This window comes from Hippocampus guttulatus, chromosome 2, assembly GCF_054856545.1.
Source record: "Hippocampus guttulatus isolate MCC_2025c chromosome 2, RoL_Hgut_1.0, whole genome shotgun sequence".
NCBI classification, from domain to species: Eukaryota; Metazoa; Chordata; class Actinopteri; order Syngnathiformes; family Syngnathidae; genus Hippocampus; species Hippocampus guttulatus.
Window position 1 is genome coordinate 34,634,788 of NC_141262.1, and position 21,620 is coordinate 34,656,407.

The 21,620-nt window shown below is 41.6% G+C and overlaps 2 protein-coding genes and 1 long non-coding RNA gene across 5 annotated transcripts; all 3 read right to left on the reverse strand.

Annotated features, from left to right (window-relative positions):
- Positions 1–381: 381 nt before the first annotated feature.
- On the reverse strand, positions 382–4,742 carry LOC147209831 (uncharacterized). The gene is made up of 5 exons (XR_015100271.1): positions 4,584–4,742; positions 4,010–4,117; positions 2,268–2,303; positions 1,295–1,390; positions 382–544 (listed from the first exon to the last, which is right to left on the reverse strand). It is a non-coding gene; the product is annotated as an uncharacterized LOC147209831 (long non-coding RNA).
- A 192-nt stretch (positions 4,743–4,934) lies between these two features.
- On the reverse strand, positions 4,935–8,021 carry LOC147209832 (solute carrier family 25 member 53-like). The gene is made up of 2 exons (XM_086105865.1): positions 7,670–8,021; positions 4,935–7,535 (listed from the first exon to the last, which is right to left on the reverse strand). The coding sequence occupies exon 2, from the start codon at positions 7,526–7,528 to the stop codon at positions 6,656–6,658; it is 873 nt and encodes a 290-aa protein (XP_085961991.1). The 5' UTR covers positions 7,529–7,535; positions 7,670–8,021; the 3' UTR covers positions 4,935–6,655.
- Positions 8,022–8,161: 140 nt separating this feature from the next.
- Positions 8,162–15,708, reverse strand: LOC147209833 (ribose-phosphate pyrophosphokinase 1). 3 transcript variants are annotated; one of them, XM_086105864.1, is made up of 8 exons: positions 15,596–15,708; positions 15,356–15,505; positions 14,335–14,518; positions 12,061–12,159; positions 10,612–10,736; positions 10,300–10,473; positions 9,722–9,881; positions 8,162–9,443 (listed from the first exon to the last, which is right to left on the reverse strand). In XM_086105864.1, the coding sequence occupies exons 2-8, from the start codon at positions 15,475–15,477 to the stop codon at positions 9,351–9,353; spliced, it is 957 nt and encodes a 318-aa protein (XP_085961990.1). In that variant the 5' UTR covers positions 15,478–15,505; positions 15,596–15,708; the 3' UTR covers positions 8,162–9,350. The 3 variants fall into 3 exon arrangements, with proteins under 3 accessions (XP_085961990.1, XP_085961988.1, XP_085961989.1); XM_086105862.1 differs by having other exon boundaries at positions 14,329–14,518; XM_086105863.1 differs by having other exon boundaries at positions 14,329–14,518; positions 15,356–15,690.
- Between the last annotated feature and the right edge of the window lie 5,912 nt (positions 15,709–21,620).

The following is a 21,620-nucleotide window of genomic DNA, read 5'->3' on the forward strand; positions in this document are numbered from 1 at the left end:
CCAAATGATAATTGCACAATACTTGTATACTTGCATATTCTTTTCACCCCCCTCCAATCCAAGTCTGTTACTATATTTAAAACGATTTGTGACTCTATGGCAAATGAAATTCAAATCAAACGGGCAAGTGTTGATATGGAGTTGAATCGTCAGGAGAGTGCGGGCCACAAAAAAAAAAAAAAATCCGAATGGCACGATACAGTATGAGCACATTTTGCAGTGTTACATGAATAGTAATGTTAATATTCTTCTTGAGCTTTGCAAAACGGAACTTGTTTTATTTGGTTCATTTCAAAATTACCGGTACATTCTTTCAAAAAAAAAATAAACAAACAGAAGTAATAACATAGATGGCATGAAATTAATACATGACTACGGCAATATGTATATATATTTTTTTTTTAATCAACTCATATTGGCACATCTGTGGCAGAAGATGGGACGGGATCATATGGACGAAGGGGAGAAGAAGCCAAGCTTGAGTAACGATGCAAATGACCTCATTTACATCCGCCTTTGGCCAGTTTCTTTTCCTCAACAATGTCTAAAAAAAAGAAAACAATGCAAAGGGAGGCAAATAGAAAGAAGGAATTGATGTTACACAAACAATGGGAGAAAGAGGCATATGCTGCATCAAATTCACGTTGCGTACAATGAGGCCCTCATGAAGGCACGTAATGTACTATGCTGCTTCGCAACAGGCGACCTGGAAGAGTTCTCTCTTGTTTGGTGTGTATTATATTGACAGTTGACATTTTAAATCTCTGAAACAAATATCAAACGGGAGACAACCAGAAATAAAGAATTGATACCATACCGACAGTCGCATAGGTGGGTTATACATGGTGACAAGGGCTGGCAGCTGACAACCCCAATCTCTGCAATAAACCTATCAATACTAAATTCAAAATATCATACATTTGCCTCATATTGTGCCCCTAGCACGTGTAAAAGGTATGTTTAAAATCCACTCCCACCGTCCACTCCCTTCAAGGAGGGAAAAAAAGGGTTGTAGGAAAAAAAAGGGTTGTATCCTATTGCGCCATCGGCCCCAGCAATTAAAAGCATAAAGTCAAGTGTACTTTGATGTGACCACCCCAGACTGACAATAAACAGTTGGGTAAGTAATCATTTATTTGTTGTTGCAGCAGTTTCACAATAATAAGTGCACTGGAAGAATCGTTTTTTCACTGGGTGTGTATTTGCAGACACGGCGACCTAAATATAGTTGGACAGGAAATGTTGCTCTACTGACGACTTGCAAATGGAATTGCACTCAAACGTTACCACTTACCCTCTTTAGTTGGAAGTGGGTTCTTCTCTTCCGTTTTAGTCTTACGGAGCCTTTTCATGTTAAATTTGGTCACTTCTTCAGTGACCATTCTGCCAGCTGTTGAAAAAGAAAATGATCATCTTGTGTAAACTGGCTTTTGCACAGTTGGACCTGGAACTGACAAGTATGCCTGTTCTCAAAATATTTATTTTCCTTACAAATCCTTTTTGCACTTAAACTTGAAGTTTGTCGGGATATCATGTCAAATGAAATCTCGGTGTGGACATTGATCTGAGGTGTAAGAAAACTATCACTTTCTGTGCGATTCTCCATAACATTTTCTAACAGGCACTACTTAAAGACAACAAAATATACATTCTTGCAGAATACTGTACTGTACAATCAATGTTAAAATTAGGGCCCGACCCCTGTGCATTTTTTTCGGTTTCAGTGAATAAAACAAATAGAAATGTTTGGGGGGGTCCGTTAAAGCTTACAACCATTAACATATGAATTACAGGCCAAACATTTTTCTGTTTCACAATACTTTTTCCGGTAGTATTTATTTTACTTTGCAAAGAGAAACATTTTAAAATATGTGCAATTGTTTTGATTGATTTTCTTTGGAGAGGGAGGTTTATATTCCATTTAAGAACAAACAAACAAAATCACCACAATCAGCTCAAATCTGGAGGAAAACCCCCCCCATCAATTTTCAAAGAGTGACTATGATCTGTTTAAATTGGTCAGGCCCAATTTAAAATCTTAAACTCTCCAACTCAACTCAACTGTATTTGTAGAGCACTTTCTACAAAGCAAAACGTTCCTTATTCTGTTTGTTTCTAATTAAAATACATGACCTGGCTTTAAGGTGCCGATATAGTGCAGTAATAGTTTGATCAATTTGTGCTGGCAAATGAAGACAGGATTTGGAAAGGAATGACATTTACAAGAAGGGGAGACGTCAAGCTTCAGGAAGCGATGGTCTACTTACGTTCCTGTTCGTTAATTTTCTTTTCCTCATCAATCTCTAAAAAACAAAAACATCAAACGGAAGAGAAACAGAAACAAAGAACTGATGATAAAATACAGAGAGCGGGCGCAGGGAAGTTATACGATCCAATTCATCCCCAAAGTAGCATTTCCCACATTTTATGTTACAACTTAATTTGAAAAGTGATTGAATATTTTTATCTACAAAACCACATAAAAATTTTCCCATTTAGATTTTTGCAAATTTATGAACAAATCCAAAACTAAGAAATCACATGAACATAAGTATTGTCAGCCTCTGTCATGAAACTCATACTTGAGGTCAGGTGCATCATGTTTGCGTAGCTTTTTTTTTTTTTTTTTAATGGGGTGGGGGCGGGGAGGTGCGCGCATGGCATACCCTATTGCCAGCCATTCAAGTGTACATATGGTCTAGTAGACAAACAACCCCGCACACCTCTAGGTAATTTAGCTTCTTTATGTACACAATTTCTCAACAAAGCTGAGACATGGATAAGCAAAAGAGGATCAATGGATGAAACTGGCTACCCATTCAAATTGAGCAATTGGGATAGAGGGGCCCGAGTCAAGGAGGTGACCAAGATCACTGGCAGTTCTACAGCAATCTACCAAGAAGGCATGCGTGTCGGATTGGCCAAATGGAAGCCACTCTTTAGTAAAAGGCACATTGTAGCCCACCGTTGCAGTCTGCCCATAGACACCTGAGACAAAATTATCAGGTACTGATGAGACATAGATTGAATTCTTAATCAGTATGAATGCCAGTTCCTAAATGATTGTAATTTAAAAGAGGAAAAAAAAAATCACTACACTGAAGCATGGCGGTGGCAGCATCATGGTAGGGAGATGTTTTTCAGTGATTGGAACTTTGGGACAAGTCAGTGAAAGATGAATTGAGAAAACATCTTGAATGAAAATCTGCACCAGAGCGCTCGTGACCCCATACTGGGGCCCGATTCATCTTGCAACAGGATCAGATTCAGCACATCACCATGAAATTGTTGTAAACTGGTATCAGGACAAATCTGCAAACATTCTTGAGTAGCCCTGCTTTGTTTGAGTTCAGTTTTTTGTATTTAGTTTCACCTATGGTGTATTTTTCAAGTAAAGGATATATTTTTAAAAATGTGAAAAAGTTAACTACCATTCCCCAACAAGTGCATTGAGAAAAGGCCGTTTATACCAATGTCTACATGTGATTCCCCCCGCCCCCTCATTTTAAATACAATTGCAACAAGCTCCACACCTGACAGTTGTCTTGATGGGGTGTGGTATTTGGGGGATTTTTTTTTTCAAATTCATTTTTGGAAAAAAGCCTTAACTAAATATGGAAAAATACTTTTCAGATGTTTGTGTATGCAGACTAACAGTTAAGAGTTGAACTAGAGGCATTTGCACTTATCCATAGCACACAGGAGACAACCCAGAGGTTCAAAATAAACATCCATCAAGAGTCAAACGATTAATATTGAAATGCGGGTCTGTATTAAATTGTTCTTTTTAACCTACGTGCAAATCAATTATCATTTTGAGTACAATGCAAGCTTTCATTCCGGCACTCACGGTGCACCTCAAACTGAAAAGTCAACAGGAATTGGGCGTGTACACACAGTTGATACTTGATCCAAAGCCTGCAGGTGCTACTAATTGTTTGGCAGCCAAGTGTTGCACTGCTGATAATTTCTAAATGGCCAATCGTTGTCCTAAAAAAAAACCACCTACCCGCTTTAGTTGGAAGTGTGCACTTCTCTTCTGTTTCAGTCTTTCGCAGAGTAGTTTTATCAAACTGCTTCACTGCAATTTTGACGTTTGGATCGCACATTCTGCCAGCTTTTTCAAAACAAAGAAAAGAATAACACACATTTCAAGTAATCGCTTGTATATTGTTCAACCATTGCTCACCAAACGCGTAATCTAATTGTGTGTTCGCCACAAAGGGTGTGGTCGGCGCTTCATGCCCATACAGGTACACAAGCCAATCCCATTAAAACGCCTGTGCTGAAGCGGACCCTGAAGTTACGTAACTCTCCCGGGGACAAGGAACAACACGCATTTCAGAACACGACCGTTAGCCTATTGCCGTTCGAATACACTGCGTTATAGACGTTGACGTTTGCACGTTAAAAATCAGAAATGGAGATAAAACGGATGTAAAAAGTAAGACCAGTTACATCAGGCATTAAACAAAGAAAATAACTTCCGGTTTGAATTAAATTGTGCAGCTATGAGAATAACCACACAAAGTTGCACAACAACTTTCGATCCACATGCAGCTAAACATAGTCAATAATTTTACCTGCTATAGAGTCGTGTAGCGCACTCAAGGTGTTCTGCAGGTAGGACGAATATGCGGGAATCGAGTGAAGCAAACAGTTTATTAACTAGCCGTAACACGCCCCAAAATCCTGTGCTGAGAAATCACACCTATGCCTTTGGCTCCTATTGGCTCCCAAACCTCACAGCAAACTTCAATTGGACATGATGGAAATATTAAAGGCGGGCCCTTGGGCGATGGGTATGGCTTCCCATTTCTGCGTTGGGAAACACAAATTCTTTGCTCCTGCCTGGACTTGCTAGTGAGGAGTGAACTCTCTGAGTACTGGCAGTGAACTCAGTGAGCTTCAAATGTTCCGAGGATCAAGATCTTGGTGATTATTTGGGATATAGTGCCACCTAGAGAACTAAATATGACATGGCACACGTAAGTAAAACAGAGCATGACAAAAAATTATGTTTTAAAGAAAACAGAAGCCACCATTATAAACAAACAAAATCTTTTATAGACAAAAGAAGTTGAAAAAAAATAAAACACAAATCAACAACTGTATGTTGTTTACGTTTACCATTTCAAGTTGTTTTGGATATTATTCTGCATGCATTCGCGCACACACACACACACACAGACACACGCACATTTCAACGGGGATACACAGACAGGAAGAGTCACATGAAGAAAGGCATTGAAGTGGACATTCTTGATTTGTAATTTTTTATCTTTATATACTCACCTCCGTGAGAACAACAACTTGTGTTGTTATATATAGAAAACAGAAGCCGCCATATAAGAGCAAGACAAACAACTGGTAATACGGGTTTAAAAATTAAGCATGGGACTTCGGAAGTTTGGAGAGGTTTTAATCAAGTCTGTAGCACGGCTGGATATTCTTATCTTTTTTTGTGAGCCATGTGTGTACTCCATTTTGTTGAACGACAATAATAAAAAGTGTCTTAACTGTACTGCGTTACGAAAGAGAGTAGACTTACAGGTCAGAGGGTCACCACACCAACTCTGGTCTTGAAGGGCCCTTATCCTGCATGTTTTGTCTCCCTGCTACAAACCCACATGATTCAAATGATCAGCTCATCAGCAAGTTCTGCAGAAGTCTTATAACGATCCTGATCATTTAAATGAAGTGATGGAGAAGGGAGACATATAACACATGCAGGATGGGGGCCGTAGAGCAGTCATTCCCAACCTTGATTGAGCCAAAGCGCTTTTTTTTAAAGTAAAAAAAAAAAAAAATTGCACGGCACACTACCAAACAAAATTGTCCCAAAAAGAGGATACATATGTCAATTTCCTGATTTTTGCCATCTCATAGAAGATAATTTATCTGTTCTTTCTGTCACTATAAGTTGCTGGCATAGATAGAGGGACAAAGATACATTATTTGTTATTAATAGATACATTTCTCACCGATAAATTTGAAGTTACCGCGGCACATCGTTAGAGCTCTCATGTCACACTAATGTGCCACGGCACACTGTTTGGGAATCACTGCCGTAGAGGACTGGAGTTGGTGAACTCTGTTCTATGTACATTAGCTATACCTTTGTTTGAATTTGTCAAATTTATTGGATTTTCTATCACAGGGTGATTGAAATGACAATTTACCTCTTGGACTTTAGTTAAGGGCAGCCCGGTAGTCCAGTGGTTAGCACGTCGGCTTCACAGTGCAGAGGTACCGGGTTCGATTCCAGCTCCGGCCTCCCTGTGTGGAGTTTGCATGTTCTCCCCGGGCCTGCGTGGGTTTTCCCAGGGTGCTCCGGTTTCCTCCCACATTCCAAAAACATGCGTGGCAGGCTGTTTGAACACTCTAAATTGTGCCTAGGTGTGAGTGTGAGCGCGGATGGTTGTTTGTCTCTGTGTGCCCTGCGATTGGCTGGCAACCGATTCAGGGTGTCCCCCGCCTACTGCCCAGGTGACAGCTGGGATAGGCTCCAGCACCCCCCGCGACCCTAGTGAGGATCAAGCGGTACGGAAGATGAATGAATGAATGACTTTAGTTAATGATTGAAGTTTGGATACATCCAGAAACTGTGGAATGGGATATATTGAATTTCTGTTATATTTATAGGAACATCTGCTTAGCCTGAGCTTTTTTGCTGCCTGTCATAGATGGCTGTGGTGATTCCCCAGGTGATACACGATCTCAGAATAACCAAAGCACCACCTCGATACAGTAACAGGACACTCCTCTGCCTTGAGTTCCACAGCATCCTCCAGCAGGCCATCACCCCTTTCACCTCTGTCTGCACTTCCACCTGCATGTTGGCCACGAGCACAGACAGCGGGTACAGGCTGAGGCTGATTGCCATGGAAGCCACAGTCCCAGAAATGAAAGAAGACGCCAATGGAGAAAGCCCCTGTCCAGCTACAGCTGCACTCAAGGGCCCCTTCAAACCAAAGTAAAGGGAGCTGCCTAGGGCATTCCGAGCCGTGACGGGCAGGAAGGCCCGGTAGTAGCCAGAGGCCAGCTTTTGCGCCTTTAGCTTAACAAGAACACTCTTTAAAGTTGGGAGCTGGCGGTCATTGTGGCCACTCTGCAACACATTCTGAACACGCTCAAACGGTGTAAATACCAGTGCCTCCACCATTCCCACACCGAGGCCCGCCACAGCAGGATGCAGAGAGGAGGGGATGATGCTGAGGGAGGGCAAGGAGAGCAGGCGGAGGAAGGTGTCCTGCAGTCCAAAGAGCAGCGTGCCACTAAGTGTCCTCATCACTAATGGTGGGGTCACCCCCCTGTAGAGCTTGACAAGGCCTTCTTTGTGGAGCTGTTTTACGGCCCGGTGAACCTGGATGTTGTGTATTTGTTGGCGGAAAACAGTCTTGTAAACCGGGAAGACAATAAGCGTGGACAACAAGCTTGAGGTCCCACCATGGAGGTAGCTGTGGAAACGTGTCATTGAGTCCCTCAGGCGTTCTTTATCCTGCGCAGGCTTGGAACTTCCTGCCATCCTCCAGCTGAAAAATGACATCACAAATCAATTTCAACTCTCTCACCGTGACAGCCATACTAGTATACGAAAATGTCATTGAAAAAATGTCACTTAACTTTCAAACCGAACTATAAAAATTGAAGCGAAAATTGTACCTACTCTTCTAAAATGTGGTGATCCAACAAACACGGAGCATATAAAGCCACAATAGCAGCACCATTGACTTCTCTACTTCAACTTGAAAAATGCGAGGTCACCGTTCTTCAGGACTAGATGCCAGTAGGCGCGTACACAACAGGATCCGGTGCGCTTAGCAATTATGGTCCCGCCCTCTTTAGAATAACCATAGGTCGAGAGCCAGACGAGATGTCGCCAGGGATTGGTCGTTTATTTCTGTCAATCAAAGATGGAACATGGGCGTTTCAGATTTGAGGATACACGACCCACGAAACAAAAACATGTTTTCCGATGATTCGAGGACTTTGTCCACACGGGTGGATGCTTTCCTCGATGGTTGTTTTCAAAATACATTGCAATAAAATACATCCAAACAATTGCTGGTTATATTCGTGTCAGTAGTTGAAAAACATTTAAGTAATTGAAGAGGTTTAATCAAAACGTACACAAATGAGGACTCTCTACATAGACAAATAGCCATTATCGTTTTTATTTAAAATGTAACCAAACACGTGGACACGAATACAGTAACCCAGACAAATATTGTCATTGAGAATAGGACATGGGGGGCTAAAGAAAATCTTCCAAATGGACGGTATTTGGAGTACAATCATCAATGCAGTCAAATGAATACCTGTACCTGGATTTACTCTGGAAAAGAAAAAACAAAAAAAGGCCACATTGACATTGAACAAACTCAGTTGATTATGTTGGTTTTGAGTCCATTTGGCACATGTCTGTGCTTTATAAATGCTTGGAAAAAAGAAAGAAATTTAACAATTCTATGCAGCTTTATTAAAAACCTATGTGAATACATGGCACCAACACAAAATTGAAATGGTAGAGTTTGGAATTAAAATATAAAATCTCTCCAAAATAAAAAGCGAGGAAAAACAGGAGCACTCCATAAATTAGAATGCCATTGAAAATGATTTTTGTACTTCAACTCAAAAAGTCTACTCCATAATTAAACTATATCCACATCGATTTAGCACATTGCAAAAGGCCATCTGATGCCTGTATTCACGATCATTTAGATTGTTTGGTGTAATAACCTGCGATTTGCTGGCAACCAGTTCAGGGAGTACACTGCCAACTGCCCGAAAAAAGCCGCGATAGGCTCCAACATGCACCCTTGTGAGGATACAGGCATTAGAAAATGGATGGATGCTTTTTAGTCACGGTAAAATATCATACTGAAAATGGAAACAAAAAATTAATTGCCTTTAATCTATGAGTTTCCCTTTTTGAATTGAACTACTGAATAATCACATTTGTATTGAGATGCACCTGTCTGTGTACCATTTCTACCTGCAGAGTAACATCTTCAAAATATGACCTCGTTGGCCAACCCCTCAAATGGTGTACTGTACCTGAAAAGTTGAGGGAAAAAAAAGCCCACCACAAATGGTGCCTTCAAAGCGGATTTCTACTCCTTGAGGTTTTTCACATTTTGCCATCTTACAACCAGAAAATTACACTTGATGGTCTTCTCTGGTCAAATGGTTTCATTCAAGTTCAATAAATATGGTCTACTTGGTGCATACATAGGATGTGTGTAACAGACATGATAGTTCTTTCCATCCCCAGTCAAAGGGAACTTCTCTATTGGTTGTGTTTGGGGCATACGCCTCTTTTTATATTGGCCTAACAATAGACACCATTACAAGGGTACGTGGCTGAATAGGTATGACACAGACTCGCCATTGTGGGTTCTCCGAATGGCTTCCGCGAGGATCATGGAGATGTCGATAACCTGGAAGATGACAACATTGAATTTTTTTTGGGATAGGTGTGATAATGTCAGCCGGGGCGGGCTGCAGCTCACTCGTGACTCGAATGAGGACAAAAGCACTATAGAACATGGATGAATAAAAATCTATGCTTGAATTTGTACTTTTTTTTTTTTTTTAAAGAAACTCATCGATAAATGATCAGTTAGTTTGGCTATGTTGTTGGAAATTATTCCTCCGACAGGAGGCATGACAGAAAAAATTTGGACAAACACCGCACTTAAGACAGATACCGGTTTACCTGTATTTTGGGACAATGCCTCATTTTCTCCTCCTGGGGTATTGTGTTCGTGACCACAACTGCTTCGAAGCAGGCATTATTGATGCGAGAGATTGCAGGTCCAGAGAAGATGCCGTGCGTCAGGATGGCGTATACTTTGGTGGCACCGGCAGAAATCAATCTATAACGACATAGGATAGGAGACATTGAGCCTTGATTGGACTTGAATGAATGAATTAATGTAGTTCATTTCAGAAAAGAGTGACTGACGTCAGATTTGGCCTCTAATTTTTGCATCAAAGGGATGAAATACACACGCATGGATGTATCACTCATTCATATAAAAAAACAGATTCATCAATTATTGAAATGATCCCTTAGCTGTAGCCCGAAATTCTCATATCTTTTATAACTACTAATGCCGTAGTCAGTCTACACATGGAACGAATTACCGTATAATACTCGTGTGGACAAAGATAGTACTAGAAATGGACCTGAAGCTCACCGACAAGGAGCTTTAATAAATGCTCAAGCAGCATTCAATAGGTGGTCAGACCCTGAGATGAACTGTATCATGATCACCATCCAAGGAGGCTTACTTGTCGGCAGCGTGGCAGATGGTCCCACAGGTGTCGGCCATGTCATCTACAAGGATGGCGACTCGAGCAGTCACGTCGCCGACAAGAACCATGCGGTCAACCTCGTTTGCCTTTTTCCGCTCTTTATGAATGAGAGCAAAGTCCACATTTAACCGGTCAGCGATGGAGGTGACCCTGCAAAGAGAATGGAAAGCAGCCGAGTTGCAGCTAGAGAGCAAAGAAAATATTTGGCCATCTCAGCCAAAGTTTTTACTTCAGTGGAAATTACAGAGGCTAAATGACAAGACTGAAGTGCCAAAGGCCTCAGTTCACCTCTTTGCTCCTCCAGCATCTGGTGATACAATGGTACAGTTCTTCCACTCAGGTATGTTTTCTTTAATCCACTTCAACACGGCAGGCTCCGCATAGAGGTTGTCAACGGGGATGTCAAAGAATCCCTGAAAGACAAGGGCAGTTCATCATCATACTGGAAATGAAGAGGTCCGGGTACACTGATGTCGATGCGAGGAGGCACTCATAACAGGAAGTCTGCATTGTGTTCAAGCATGGTTGAAACCAAAAGTCTGGATTGTATGCAGAGTGTGAGGGTGTCCAAACCGGATGATTTGGATTTGGAATCGACAGCCCGTACCGACTACAGGCTGTCGACTATCATAATCCTCCACTCCCAAGTTTTCGAAGGCCATAACTGGCCCAGAGTGAATGTGCCCTTATGGAGCCAGGTATCTCACCATCAAGAGAGTAATTTCAGCTGTATTCGGAAACGACAAAACTGATGGATGAATACACTCGGTGGCATGAGCCCGGAAAAGATGCAAACCCTTAATGTGGTGTTCAAATTAGTGATGGGACGATGATACCTCAAGGAGTGTATTGACCCACTTCACAAACTGTGTCAGCACTGTACTGACACTGTGTTGGTCACCCAATAGTGACCCCTGCAGTAGTTCTAAAATCATTGCAGGTAAAGAAATTCCTTGTTTGTGTAAATGCTAAACAGAGTCGGTATGTAAAATATAGCAAATTTTAGTTACAATTCAGATTTTTAACCTAATTTAATTTTTGTTAAATCATGTGAAATAAAAGACAAAAAAGTGAATTTTATTGAGGAACAAAAGTTCTTGGAGTGTCTCTGCTCCAAGGCGATTTCTCCTCTTAGACAGCAGCTCCCCAGCCTCAGAAAATACTCTTTCACATAGTTCAGATGACGATAGTGAGCAGAGAGTTTTAAATGAAAGTTGATGCAGATGTGGATATGTTTTCTGGTTCCATTTCCAATATTGTAAAGGGTCTTGGTTTTCTGGGTGTGTTTGCTTGTGACAGGCAGTGTTGGACTTCAATTATGGAGGATCTCGCAATTCTAAGATAAAATCAATAAAGCAACTGTAAGGCTCTTTAACTGACTATCATATGTATAACAGGTGCAATTAGCCACCGTAAAAAAATTGTATACAACAGTAAACAATGCTCAAAGGAGAAAAAGATTTACCAAGATCAAAATGATTCCACACTGGAGAAAACGTCTGAGAACGATCCATAATTTCGCAAAACTCCAGCCAACAAACCCACGACATGTTGATACAGTTTGTCTCCTTATAAACACACTTTGGAGCAGCACATTCAAACGATTCAGTTCCTGGATTGGTCACGTGATTCTTTCTTAAAGCAATACACGCACCGATACGGGGTTTCACTCTTGAGCTCTCGGCATTGTGCTGCCGCACCAGTGTCGCTCGTTCCATCACTAGTTCAAACGTTCACCTGTATTTGCGAGGCGTGCAGGTCCATCGTGATGATGTGGTCAGCGCCTGACACAGACAGCATGTTGGCCACCAACTTGGCAGAGATGGGAGCGCGGCTCTGCAATGAAAACTGATCTGTTTAGTCACAAGCAAAATGATGACTGCCAAGCATGACTTTGGGCTAAAAATAGCACTGAACTGAAAACTGCATCTCTTCACATTTCCACTTCTGAATAATATGAGGCATTTGTGATGTATCAATTTAATCATCTGGATGAAGAAATATAAGGGGTGTTCACACGGCAAGATTTGGTCCGGTGCTACGCCGGGGCTGCCCCAGTAGAGCGCTCACACGTGCAAATTAGCTCCGGCGTAGCCCCGGAAAACAGCTTACACCGGAGCAAATTTGATCCACCTCAGGGAGGTGGTTTAAAAATTTGCTCCGGAGCAAATGCTCGTTTGCGAAGCAGCACCGATGTAAATTTGCACGTGTGAACACAACTGGGTTAAATTTGCTCCAGAGCAAATGCTCGTGAAGAGTTGATTACGTACGGCGAGAATGCGTTGCTTTCGTGCTCTGTCGGACTTCCGACACAAGACTTGGCTGGTAACATCTTTCCTTTTGTAGAAGACTGGACTGTCTCAGAGTTGTTTGTGTAGTTTGTTCATTTGTTGTGTGTTCACAATCCCCCGCCCCCTATATAATTTATTTTGTGATTTCCTCTCTTGATTTTCTGTTTGGCGCATTACGTGTTTGCTTTTCTGAGTGTCATTGAAGTCATCGTTGATTTACGTTTTCGGGGGCGGTCACTCTCGAGCAGAAGGCACGGAGACCGAGAAGGAGAAGGACGCGCCTGTCCGGCAGTCGCTTGAGTTGTGTATACGTTTTAAAAAGAGCCAACACGACAGCTCATTTGTTTTCTGTCGTTTTGCCCCGCTGCAGAAACTGCCGTGTGAGCGCAAGTGGGGCTGCACCGACGCTGTGCCGGTGCCGACACGCTCAGCGGCTTTGTACGTGTGAACGCTCCACACACTTTGCTGCGGTGTAAAATATATCGCAACAAAATACATCGGTGCAGCGCCGGAGCAAATGTGTGCCGTGTGAACACCCCTATATATATTTAAACCACAACTACGACATCAGTTAGGCGCAAAAATTAAGTGCATGTCAAATATGAGCAATCACAGCTGGTAAAATGAGAGAACCAGTGGATGTTCCCCCCAAAAATGGACATGAATATCAATATCTGAGTGGTAACATGTCCTAAACAAACTAAATTAAAATTATTTAGTTTGTGGTAGATATAGTCCAATTAAAATTGGACTATATCTACCACAAACATATATTTTATAACCAATTTCTCAAAGCTTAACAAATGCTATCAAATGTGCTTTCCAGTTAGTGTATTTTTATAGTTTCCTCGAAAATGCACACTGCACGACTCTTGTTTTAGCAAATTCCAACAAGGGTTAAATGGTTCTGGATTTTTCATTATACTTAAATTCAATTAGCTTTATATTTTATATTCATATTTTATCCAAACGGCATATTTGGACAGTGCAAGATTAAAAAAGAAGTCACCAAGTCTTGTGCAGAAAGTAAACGACAACTCATAAACAACTGCTGGCTTAACAGTTGTTCCTTCTGCAGACTCAAAATAAAAACAAGGACAGCCATGTATGAAATTAATACAAAGACAAAGGACATCTTTGCTATAATTACTATTAGTCTTAGAAAGGCAATATGTATTCATTTTTTTGTTATAGTTACCTTTTTCTAAATAGCGATTTTTTCTTCATGTTTTAGCGATTCGTTTTTTGTTCACTATAATTAACGTGATTTCAACACGGTACATATTTTCAAAATGTCTTTTCTGTGCTCGTGAATGTCATGTTTCACCCTCAAAATAAAAAAGAAAATATTGAAATAAAATGTTATTTTCTTCACATCTTATTAAATTTTAATTTGTGTGATAATTGGCTGGCTCTGACTACAACATGCTACATTGTTGGGGGGGGGGGGTACACCCTGTGAAATGCTCATGTTATTTATTGTACACAACGTATGATATAACAGCTCTTTAAACATGAAAGTTTCACAATCACAAGCAATGGGTTGTGCAATATGAAACAGGCTTGCAACCAAAGCAGGGAGAGAGAAGATGGCAACAAAAAATCCAAACAAACCGAAAAGCAGCATTGAGTGCATGGACATGGCCAGCGGGTTCTTGTCATGACATCGGATGGCAAACAGCATGACGGAGAAAATTAGACAGATGTCCCTCACCCCCACCTTGTCCTTCTTGTCCTGGCGGGCGTAAGGAAAGCAAGGGATGACGGCAGTCACTCTGGAGGCAGATGCAATCTTGCAGGCGTTGATCATAATTAGTAGCTCCATCAAGTTGTCGTTGATCTCCCCGCAGCCACTCTGGACAATGTAGACATCTTCACCTCGTACACTCTCGCCTATCTCCACGCTGTGGCAGGAGGGGGGTGGGGGGATTCGCAGAGGTGACAAGACAAACATCATTATGGCAGCAGAGAGCTAAGCAAACACACAGTAGCAGGAGGCAGAATAAACAATAGGTAGGCGTCACATTTGCTGGAATAAACCGGGGAGGGTCCACTTTTTCTTACTGGAAAACTATTTGAGCAGTTAGTTGATATCAAGCTTAAAAAGCAAATAGAGTCTTTGTCCTCACTAGTTAGACAATGCAGCGGACTGGTAAATTGAGTATTTATGACTAGTTCGGGATTTTTTTCACTGCTGCTTCATATGTCTGCACACTAGTCGGACAGTTACATGTAACTAGTATAGCAAAACTATGCCCGTGTTATTATTGCTACTACTTAAGTGCTAAATGTATAATTTTACAATCTCACTAACAGTACTAGGAGCATGCAATTGTCAACAAGTGCAAAGTTCCTACTAATTAGGACAGGGTGTACGAGTACATGGACCTTAAGCATGTTTTAATCTATTTTAAGGTTGCATTAGTAGGCCAAAAGTGGCCCTAGTAGGGGAAAACTGAACTAGTAACTCGGAACAGCCTCGATCTACTAGTGCTCAGAATTGGCTTACTAGTGAGGCTAACGAGTGCACTAGTACATGGGCCTTAAACCGGATCTCCGAAATAGCGAATAAATGCTCAAGCATTTCAGTAGGAGAGACGAAATGAACAAAGCGCCAATCGACACATGCGCGGTAATTTCTTGGCGATATCACGTTAGCTAGGCTACATTGGCGCAGTTAGCTAGCAGGTTCATTGCAAATTGGTGGTCGTAAAATAGAACAGCTGCGACGATACACTCACCATGTTTCTTGGTTGCTAAATTTTTTGGTGACCACCTTCCCCAGCTCCAGACCGAGGCGGTCAGCTATCTTTTGAGACAGGTCTGGGTGTGAGCTACCGCTGAATATTTTGATGTTTGGCATTTTGTTGCGGTCCAGGGCGTCGAGTCGTCTAAGCAGGCGATGGCAAAGCTTGTATTAGTAATGCAAACAAAATAGGTCAGCGGAATCAAATGATCAACACTTGTCTGGCTACTCTTACCGAAGCACAATATTGACCAACTAGCCACCTCTAGTCCAACACATCACGCGTGCGACTCTTTTCCTCTCCGTGCCGCGCGCACGCTTCCACTTACGGCTAACGGTGATGACGTCACGTCGGAGGGCGTCAACGATAAATGCTGCGTTCCAGTCCACTCGGACTTTGGATACTCCTGACATAAAAAATGTTGGACCTGCAAAATGATATGTGTTCGTATTAGCAGCAAGGGAAAGCCAAACTGTGGTTTTACGATAGAGTAGTTAACTATTTTTAAAATGTGGTGTCACAACTCCCAATTTTCCCTGCAAATGGTCATTTTCGAAAGGACACGCGCAATGTCTTCAATGTTTTCACTTTGAGAATTTTACAACCAAGTGACACCGCTTATCTCTTCGTGTGTTCTTTAATCGTTTGTTGGTGTTCATGTGGAAGAGAGCACGAATGCGTTTGTCGATCGTCAGTTTCGTTCAACATTCTTTTTTGCCAAAATGTCACGGGCGCAAGTACTGTACTTCAAAATAAACGTAACTGGAACGATGGTAACACTGCACTAACAATTAAACGAATTGTAAAAAACGATTTATTTGCAAAACATGCGAACTTTTAATTAGTGTTTACGTGCCAGCTTTGTGTGTTAAACATTACAAATTGCTCCTGTCTTTTTCTGATGGCAGGACAGGGTGGTTTGTCTGCTGTGTGTCCTGCTATTGGCTGACGACCAGTTCTGGTGTACCCCGCCTGCTGTCCGAAGGTGGAATAGGCTACAGCACGCCCGTAACCCCAGTGAGGATAAGCCATACCATCAGGGATGTATGTTTTGCTGGTTCGTTGAAAACCATTTTATGTTTCTACATTTTAAAATTCATATGAAACAATGAGGGTTTAATAATTTTGAGTGCTGTACCGTTATTGTAATACGTTGGTCAAGTCGAAACACTGGGTTGTACATGCGTCTCCCGTGGGATCGGGGAGTCAGGCAACTAACCAAAAAAAATACACCGTCTGGAGTGGCCCAGTCATATTTCTTACTTCAACCTGATTGAGATGCAGTGGAATGCACTCAGGAGAGTGATTCACACCAGACATCCCAAGAATACTGTATTGCTGAATTGAAACAGAGACGTCAAGAAGAATGGTCCAAAACCATTGTGCAGTTGTGATGTGCAACTATGATAAATGTTTGGTTCAGGTTTTTCTTGATAAAAGGAGGCTCAGCCAGCCATGACATCCAAAGGTTCCCTTACTTTTCCCACCATGCACTGTGTTCTTCCACAAGTTGTGTTCAGTGAAATCATAGAAACAAGCAATTGCTTGTGTGATACTACGTGAAGATAACTATTGTTGTGACTTAAAGACCATATTGATTTGTGTGACCAAATGCATACATCTGATAATTCCAAACGGTTCACATGACCTTTTCTGGCAATTGCCTTTAAAAGTGTCTCCACAAATTCTAACCAGATATTGAGGAGTTGGAAGCAGTTTTCCTGATTGGGTCAATCTCTGCAGCACTGATTGTATCTTGATAACATCAAGCAAAACAGAAGCCCACGAGTACAAACTCTAGTCTGCACAATAGGGTTGATTCACAGATTTGGAACGAACCCAACAATATGTGCTTTACGTGCAGACTTTCTGGTATATCTTGACGTGTCAAAGTTCGAAACGAACCGAATAATAGGGGTGTTCACACGGCACACATTTGCTCCGGCGCTGCACCGATGTATTTTGTTGCGATATATTTTGCACCGCAGCAAATTGTGTGGAGCGTTCACACGTACAAAGCCGCTGAGCGTGTCTGCACCGGCACAGCGTCGGCGCAGCCCCACTTGCGTTCACACGGCAGTTTCTGCAGCGGGGCAAAACGACAGAAAACAAATGAGCTGTCGTGTTGGTTCTTTTTAAAACGTATACACAACTCAAGCGACTGCCGGACAGGCACGTCCTTCTCCTTCTCGGTCTCCGTGCCTTCTGCTCGAGAGCGACCGCCCCCGAAAACGTAAATCAACGATGACTTCAATGACACTCAGAAAAGCAAACACGTAATGTGCCAAACAGAAAATCAAGAGAGGAAATCACAAAAGAAATTATATGGGGAGCGGGGGGTTGTGAACACACAACAAATGAACAAACTACACAAACAACTCCGAGACAGTCCAGTCTTCTACAAAAGGAAAGATGTTACCAGCCAAGTCTTATGTCGTTATTAAACAAACACATGGCGGAAGTCCGACAGAGCACGAAAGCAACGCATTCTCGCCGTACGTAATCAACTCTTCACGAGCATTTGCTCTGGAGCAAATTTAACCCAGTTGCTTTCACACGTGCAAATTTACACCGGTGCTGCTTCGCAAACGAGCATTTGCTCCGGAGCAAATTTTTAAACCACCTCCCTGAGGTGGATCAAATTTGGTCCGGTGTAAGCTGTTTTCCGGGGCTACGCCGGAGCTAATTTGCACGTGTGAACGCTCTACTGGGGCAGCCCCGGCGTAGCACCGGACCAAATCTTGCCGTGTGAACACCCCTATTGTTTCAGGATCCCAGAAACGTAGACACCAAACAAAACTCCGGAACACAAAAGTTTATTTACAAGAACAAAAAGCGCACAGACAAAGTATGGTCAGAAAACACGGGTGAAATGAACCACGAAAAACAATACATGAAGGAAAAGCGCTTGCAAAAGGCAAGGGAATAGTTGAATCAAGAAAACCAGCCAAATGTATCGAATCCGATTACAGGAAACAAACAAAAACAAAGACAAATGACTTGATGGTACTGAGCAAAAAAACACAAAAAAAACAGGTACGAAAGGAACGCGATCGACTTTGAGAAGAACAAGAGGTCTAGAAAACGATCAGTTGAGCAAGAGCAGCAACAAGGTCAACAACAATCTGACAAACTGCCTGCAGTTTCTTAAATACATGGCTCAATGATGAGAACATTGGCAGCAGGTGTGCACACCAACAATTGGCTCTTGTCTGTCACCTGCTGGAAACACAAGAACAGGATCATGACAGAGTATTTATATTCAAATCAAGTGACTGGTGTGGGAATTAAAAAACAGACAGTCGTTAACTGTAAAGCATTTGCAACAAATTATTAAAAAGTTAAAGTTTTATTTAATTCCGATACTTTTCGCCTGATACAAAATAAGTTGAACGCCTGCATGTAATGCACAACTTGTTGGTTTTATTTCAAATCCATTGTGGTGGTGTTTCGAGTCAAAATGATGAGAATCGTGTCGGTGTCTCAATATTTATGGACTCAACTGTATTTCAATTTGCATAAGAACTCATCTTGAATTTTGTAGTTGCTTGCACGATTTAAGAAATTGGTCAAATTGTATCAAGTGTATCATAGTATAGTTGTTGAGTGGTTATAACATCCCCTGCATACAGAAATCACCTTTTGTCAAGATGTGCCCTGTGATTGGCTGGCAACCCCTCCACTGCTCGTCCAAAGTAGTGAGAAAAAGGTTCCAAAGAACACACACACGCACACACGCAAAACAACAATTTTGGCCTAACCAACCCGTTTTATTGAATGTTTTACACCCAGTTTTGAATGTTAAAATCATAGATTTGTTTATTTCACGAAAAGAAAAGCTAAAACCTTATCTGAACATCACTTTACATACACTACCTTCTTACAAACACACAATTAGTCCCAAACATAATTTTAGTAGCAAAACAACTATACAGAAAAAAATAAAATGGTGTAGAACAGTGGTCCTAAACTAGAAATGCTGTAGGTCCACTTTTTTTTTTTTTTTTTTAAATAAGACCAAGGTCCGGTCCCATGCACGGCGGTCATGGGGAGCAGGGCTATATGCCCATTTAGTATGGTCAAGCCAATCTTATACAAATCAACACTCCTCACAACCAACCAATAATGGGGTGCGTGAAAATAACAATTATTCACTTTGCCAGTACACAGCAAATAATGAGAGGTATTGTGTTGAGGCACAGGAACTCTTTTATTTTGTTAAGTTGTGCCTGCTTAATAATAGAAATAGCCCTTTTCGGGAAATAAGTCATTTTTACTTTAACTTTGTTAAACAGTAGTTGTCTTTTTTTCCCTTAATTTAACAAAAGCAAAACAAAATACTCATTTTGTTTTCGCAAACGTGACAGCAGTTATTTTACAGAAAAATGATTTCTTCAGTGAAATTATGCAAAACAATTCTAATTGTGCAACACTTGTAACTCTTTTTCAGTAAGATGAACACTACAATGCTTTCTGATTTTAAATTTCCCATAAAGATAGCACAATGTCTTTGTATGCCAGTAATAATGTAGCAGAACTCACATTTTTTTTTGTCCCAACTGCCAAACAATGTAGAAAAAATATAAGCAAGCATGTTTCATCCATCCATCCATCCATTTTCCGAACCGCTTGATCCTCACTAGGGTCGCGGTGGGAGCTGGAGCCTATCCCAGCCATCTCCGGGCAGTAGGCGGGGGACACCCTGAATCAGTTGCCAGCCAATCGCAGGGCAGCATGTTTCAGTGTTTTGATTTTTTTTCTTGTTCAGGAGAGATCAATCTAGCCCAGGGGTGGGCAAACCTTTTGGCTCGGGTGCCACATTGATTTCTAAATTTGACAGGTGGACCGGGTCAGCACAAGATACGGTACATATAAAAAAATGTATATGTTGACAGTCCATACCAAACATCAACAGAACAAAAGTATTAAAGTATTACCATACTTTTTTTTTTTTTTTTTGAGAACAGTGAAACAACTGTGATGAACGTCCAAGTATGTTAACAACATACAGTACGTGTGACAACACAAGCAACAATATATTGCCCATAAACTGCAGCATACAGTACAGGTATATGACAAAATAAGGACTATTTTCTCCAAAATGAGACAAGTAAAAGACCTGGTGGCTTTCTTTCCACTCACTATCTCGAACTTGACCTCCCCTCGATCACCACACAAGACAGCGTTGCTCAGCTGATGTCGTGCATCGAACCTTTGAAGCCAGCCACGGGACGCTTCGAAGTCTTCGATGCCCATACCGCTATGGAAATCGATTGCTCTCTTATTAGCGGTCCGGTTTGCGGAAAGTTTTTAGCACGATAACAGTCAAACCATTTCAGGAAACGTTTATTTACTCGACTGTCCGTCGAGCCGCATACAATTCACCCTGAGCATGGAAACAGCCAGAATCGGACTGAGCAAGAATCGCTTCCTTGTTTTTCAAAGTCTCGTAGATTTGAGTCTTTCAGACTCCAAGCGTCTCTTGAATGTTTCGTTCTTTGTAACCCGCTTCGTTTAATCAGATGCACTTCACTTACTGTTTCTCTTCGTTTGGATGCCATGATCTACAGGACGTAAAAATGTTCGCAATTCCAGTAAAACTCACTGCAATAAAGAGTCACTTGCATGTCGTCGTTTTGGAATCAATGATTGAAAATAGCGGTGCGGACACACTTATTCCGTCGTATCGAGCGGAGTTACTTGATTTAGCGCTACTACTGTGGGCTTCCGTATCGTCTCCCCCCTCCCTCCCTGTGCTCTGCAACTTCAAGTAACTGCACCACCTGGCGTTGAAATGCCCGTCATTACAAGTCCAAATGAAATGAATACAATCATTTACATCGGACCTTAATTGTGTACTGTGCCAACCATCGGCGGGGTGGATTAAAAAGACCAGCGGGCCGGATCCGGCCCGCGGGCCACAATTTGCCCAGGTTTGGTCTATGTGTTCCTTGCGATTGGCTGGCAACCAGTTCAGGGTGTCCCCCGCCAATTGCCAAAAGACTCCAGCATGCCTGCGACCCTCATGTGGATAAACGGATTAGAAAATGGATGGATGGATGTTCATATAGTTTATAGCTTGACTTCTTAATCACTCGAGACTGTTAATTTTCATGGCAGCCAATTAGTCTCTGTTAATATTGTGACTGAGGTTAAACACTCTGTAGGTCAAAAATTTGAAATCTACTCCTTTTGCAAACAAATCGTTCCAGACTGTTCAAAACCTTATTGATAATAAAATATTGTCAATGCAATTACA

Excerpts from the sequence above, each read along its gene's own strand:
- LOC147209832 (XM_086105865.1), bottom strand. The coding sequence starts at position 7,528 with ATGGCAGGAAGTTCCAAGCCTGCGCAGGATAAAGAACGCCTGAGGGAC.
- LOC147209833 (XM_086105862.1), bottom strand. The coding sequence starts at position 15,477 with ATGCCAAACATCAAAATATTCAGCGGTAGCTCACACCCAGACCTGTCT. Across the intron at positions 10,737-12,060 it reads TGCACGCCTCGCAAATACAG|GGATTCTTTGACATCCCCGT; the intron begins GTGAACGTTTGA and ends CTTGTCTTTCAG. Across the intron at positions 9,882-10,299 it reads ATCTGCCACGCTGCCGACAA|ATTGATTTCTGCCGGTGCCA; the intron begins GTAAGCCTCCTT and ends ATGTCGTTATAG.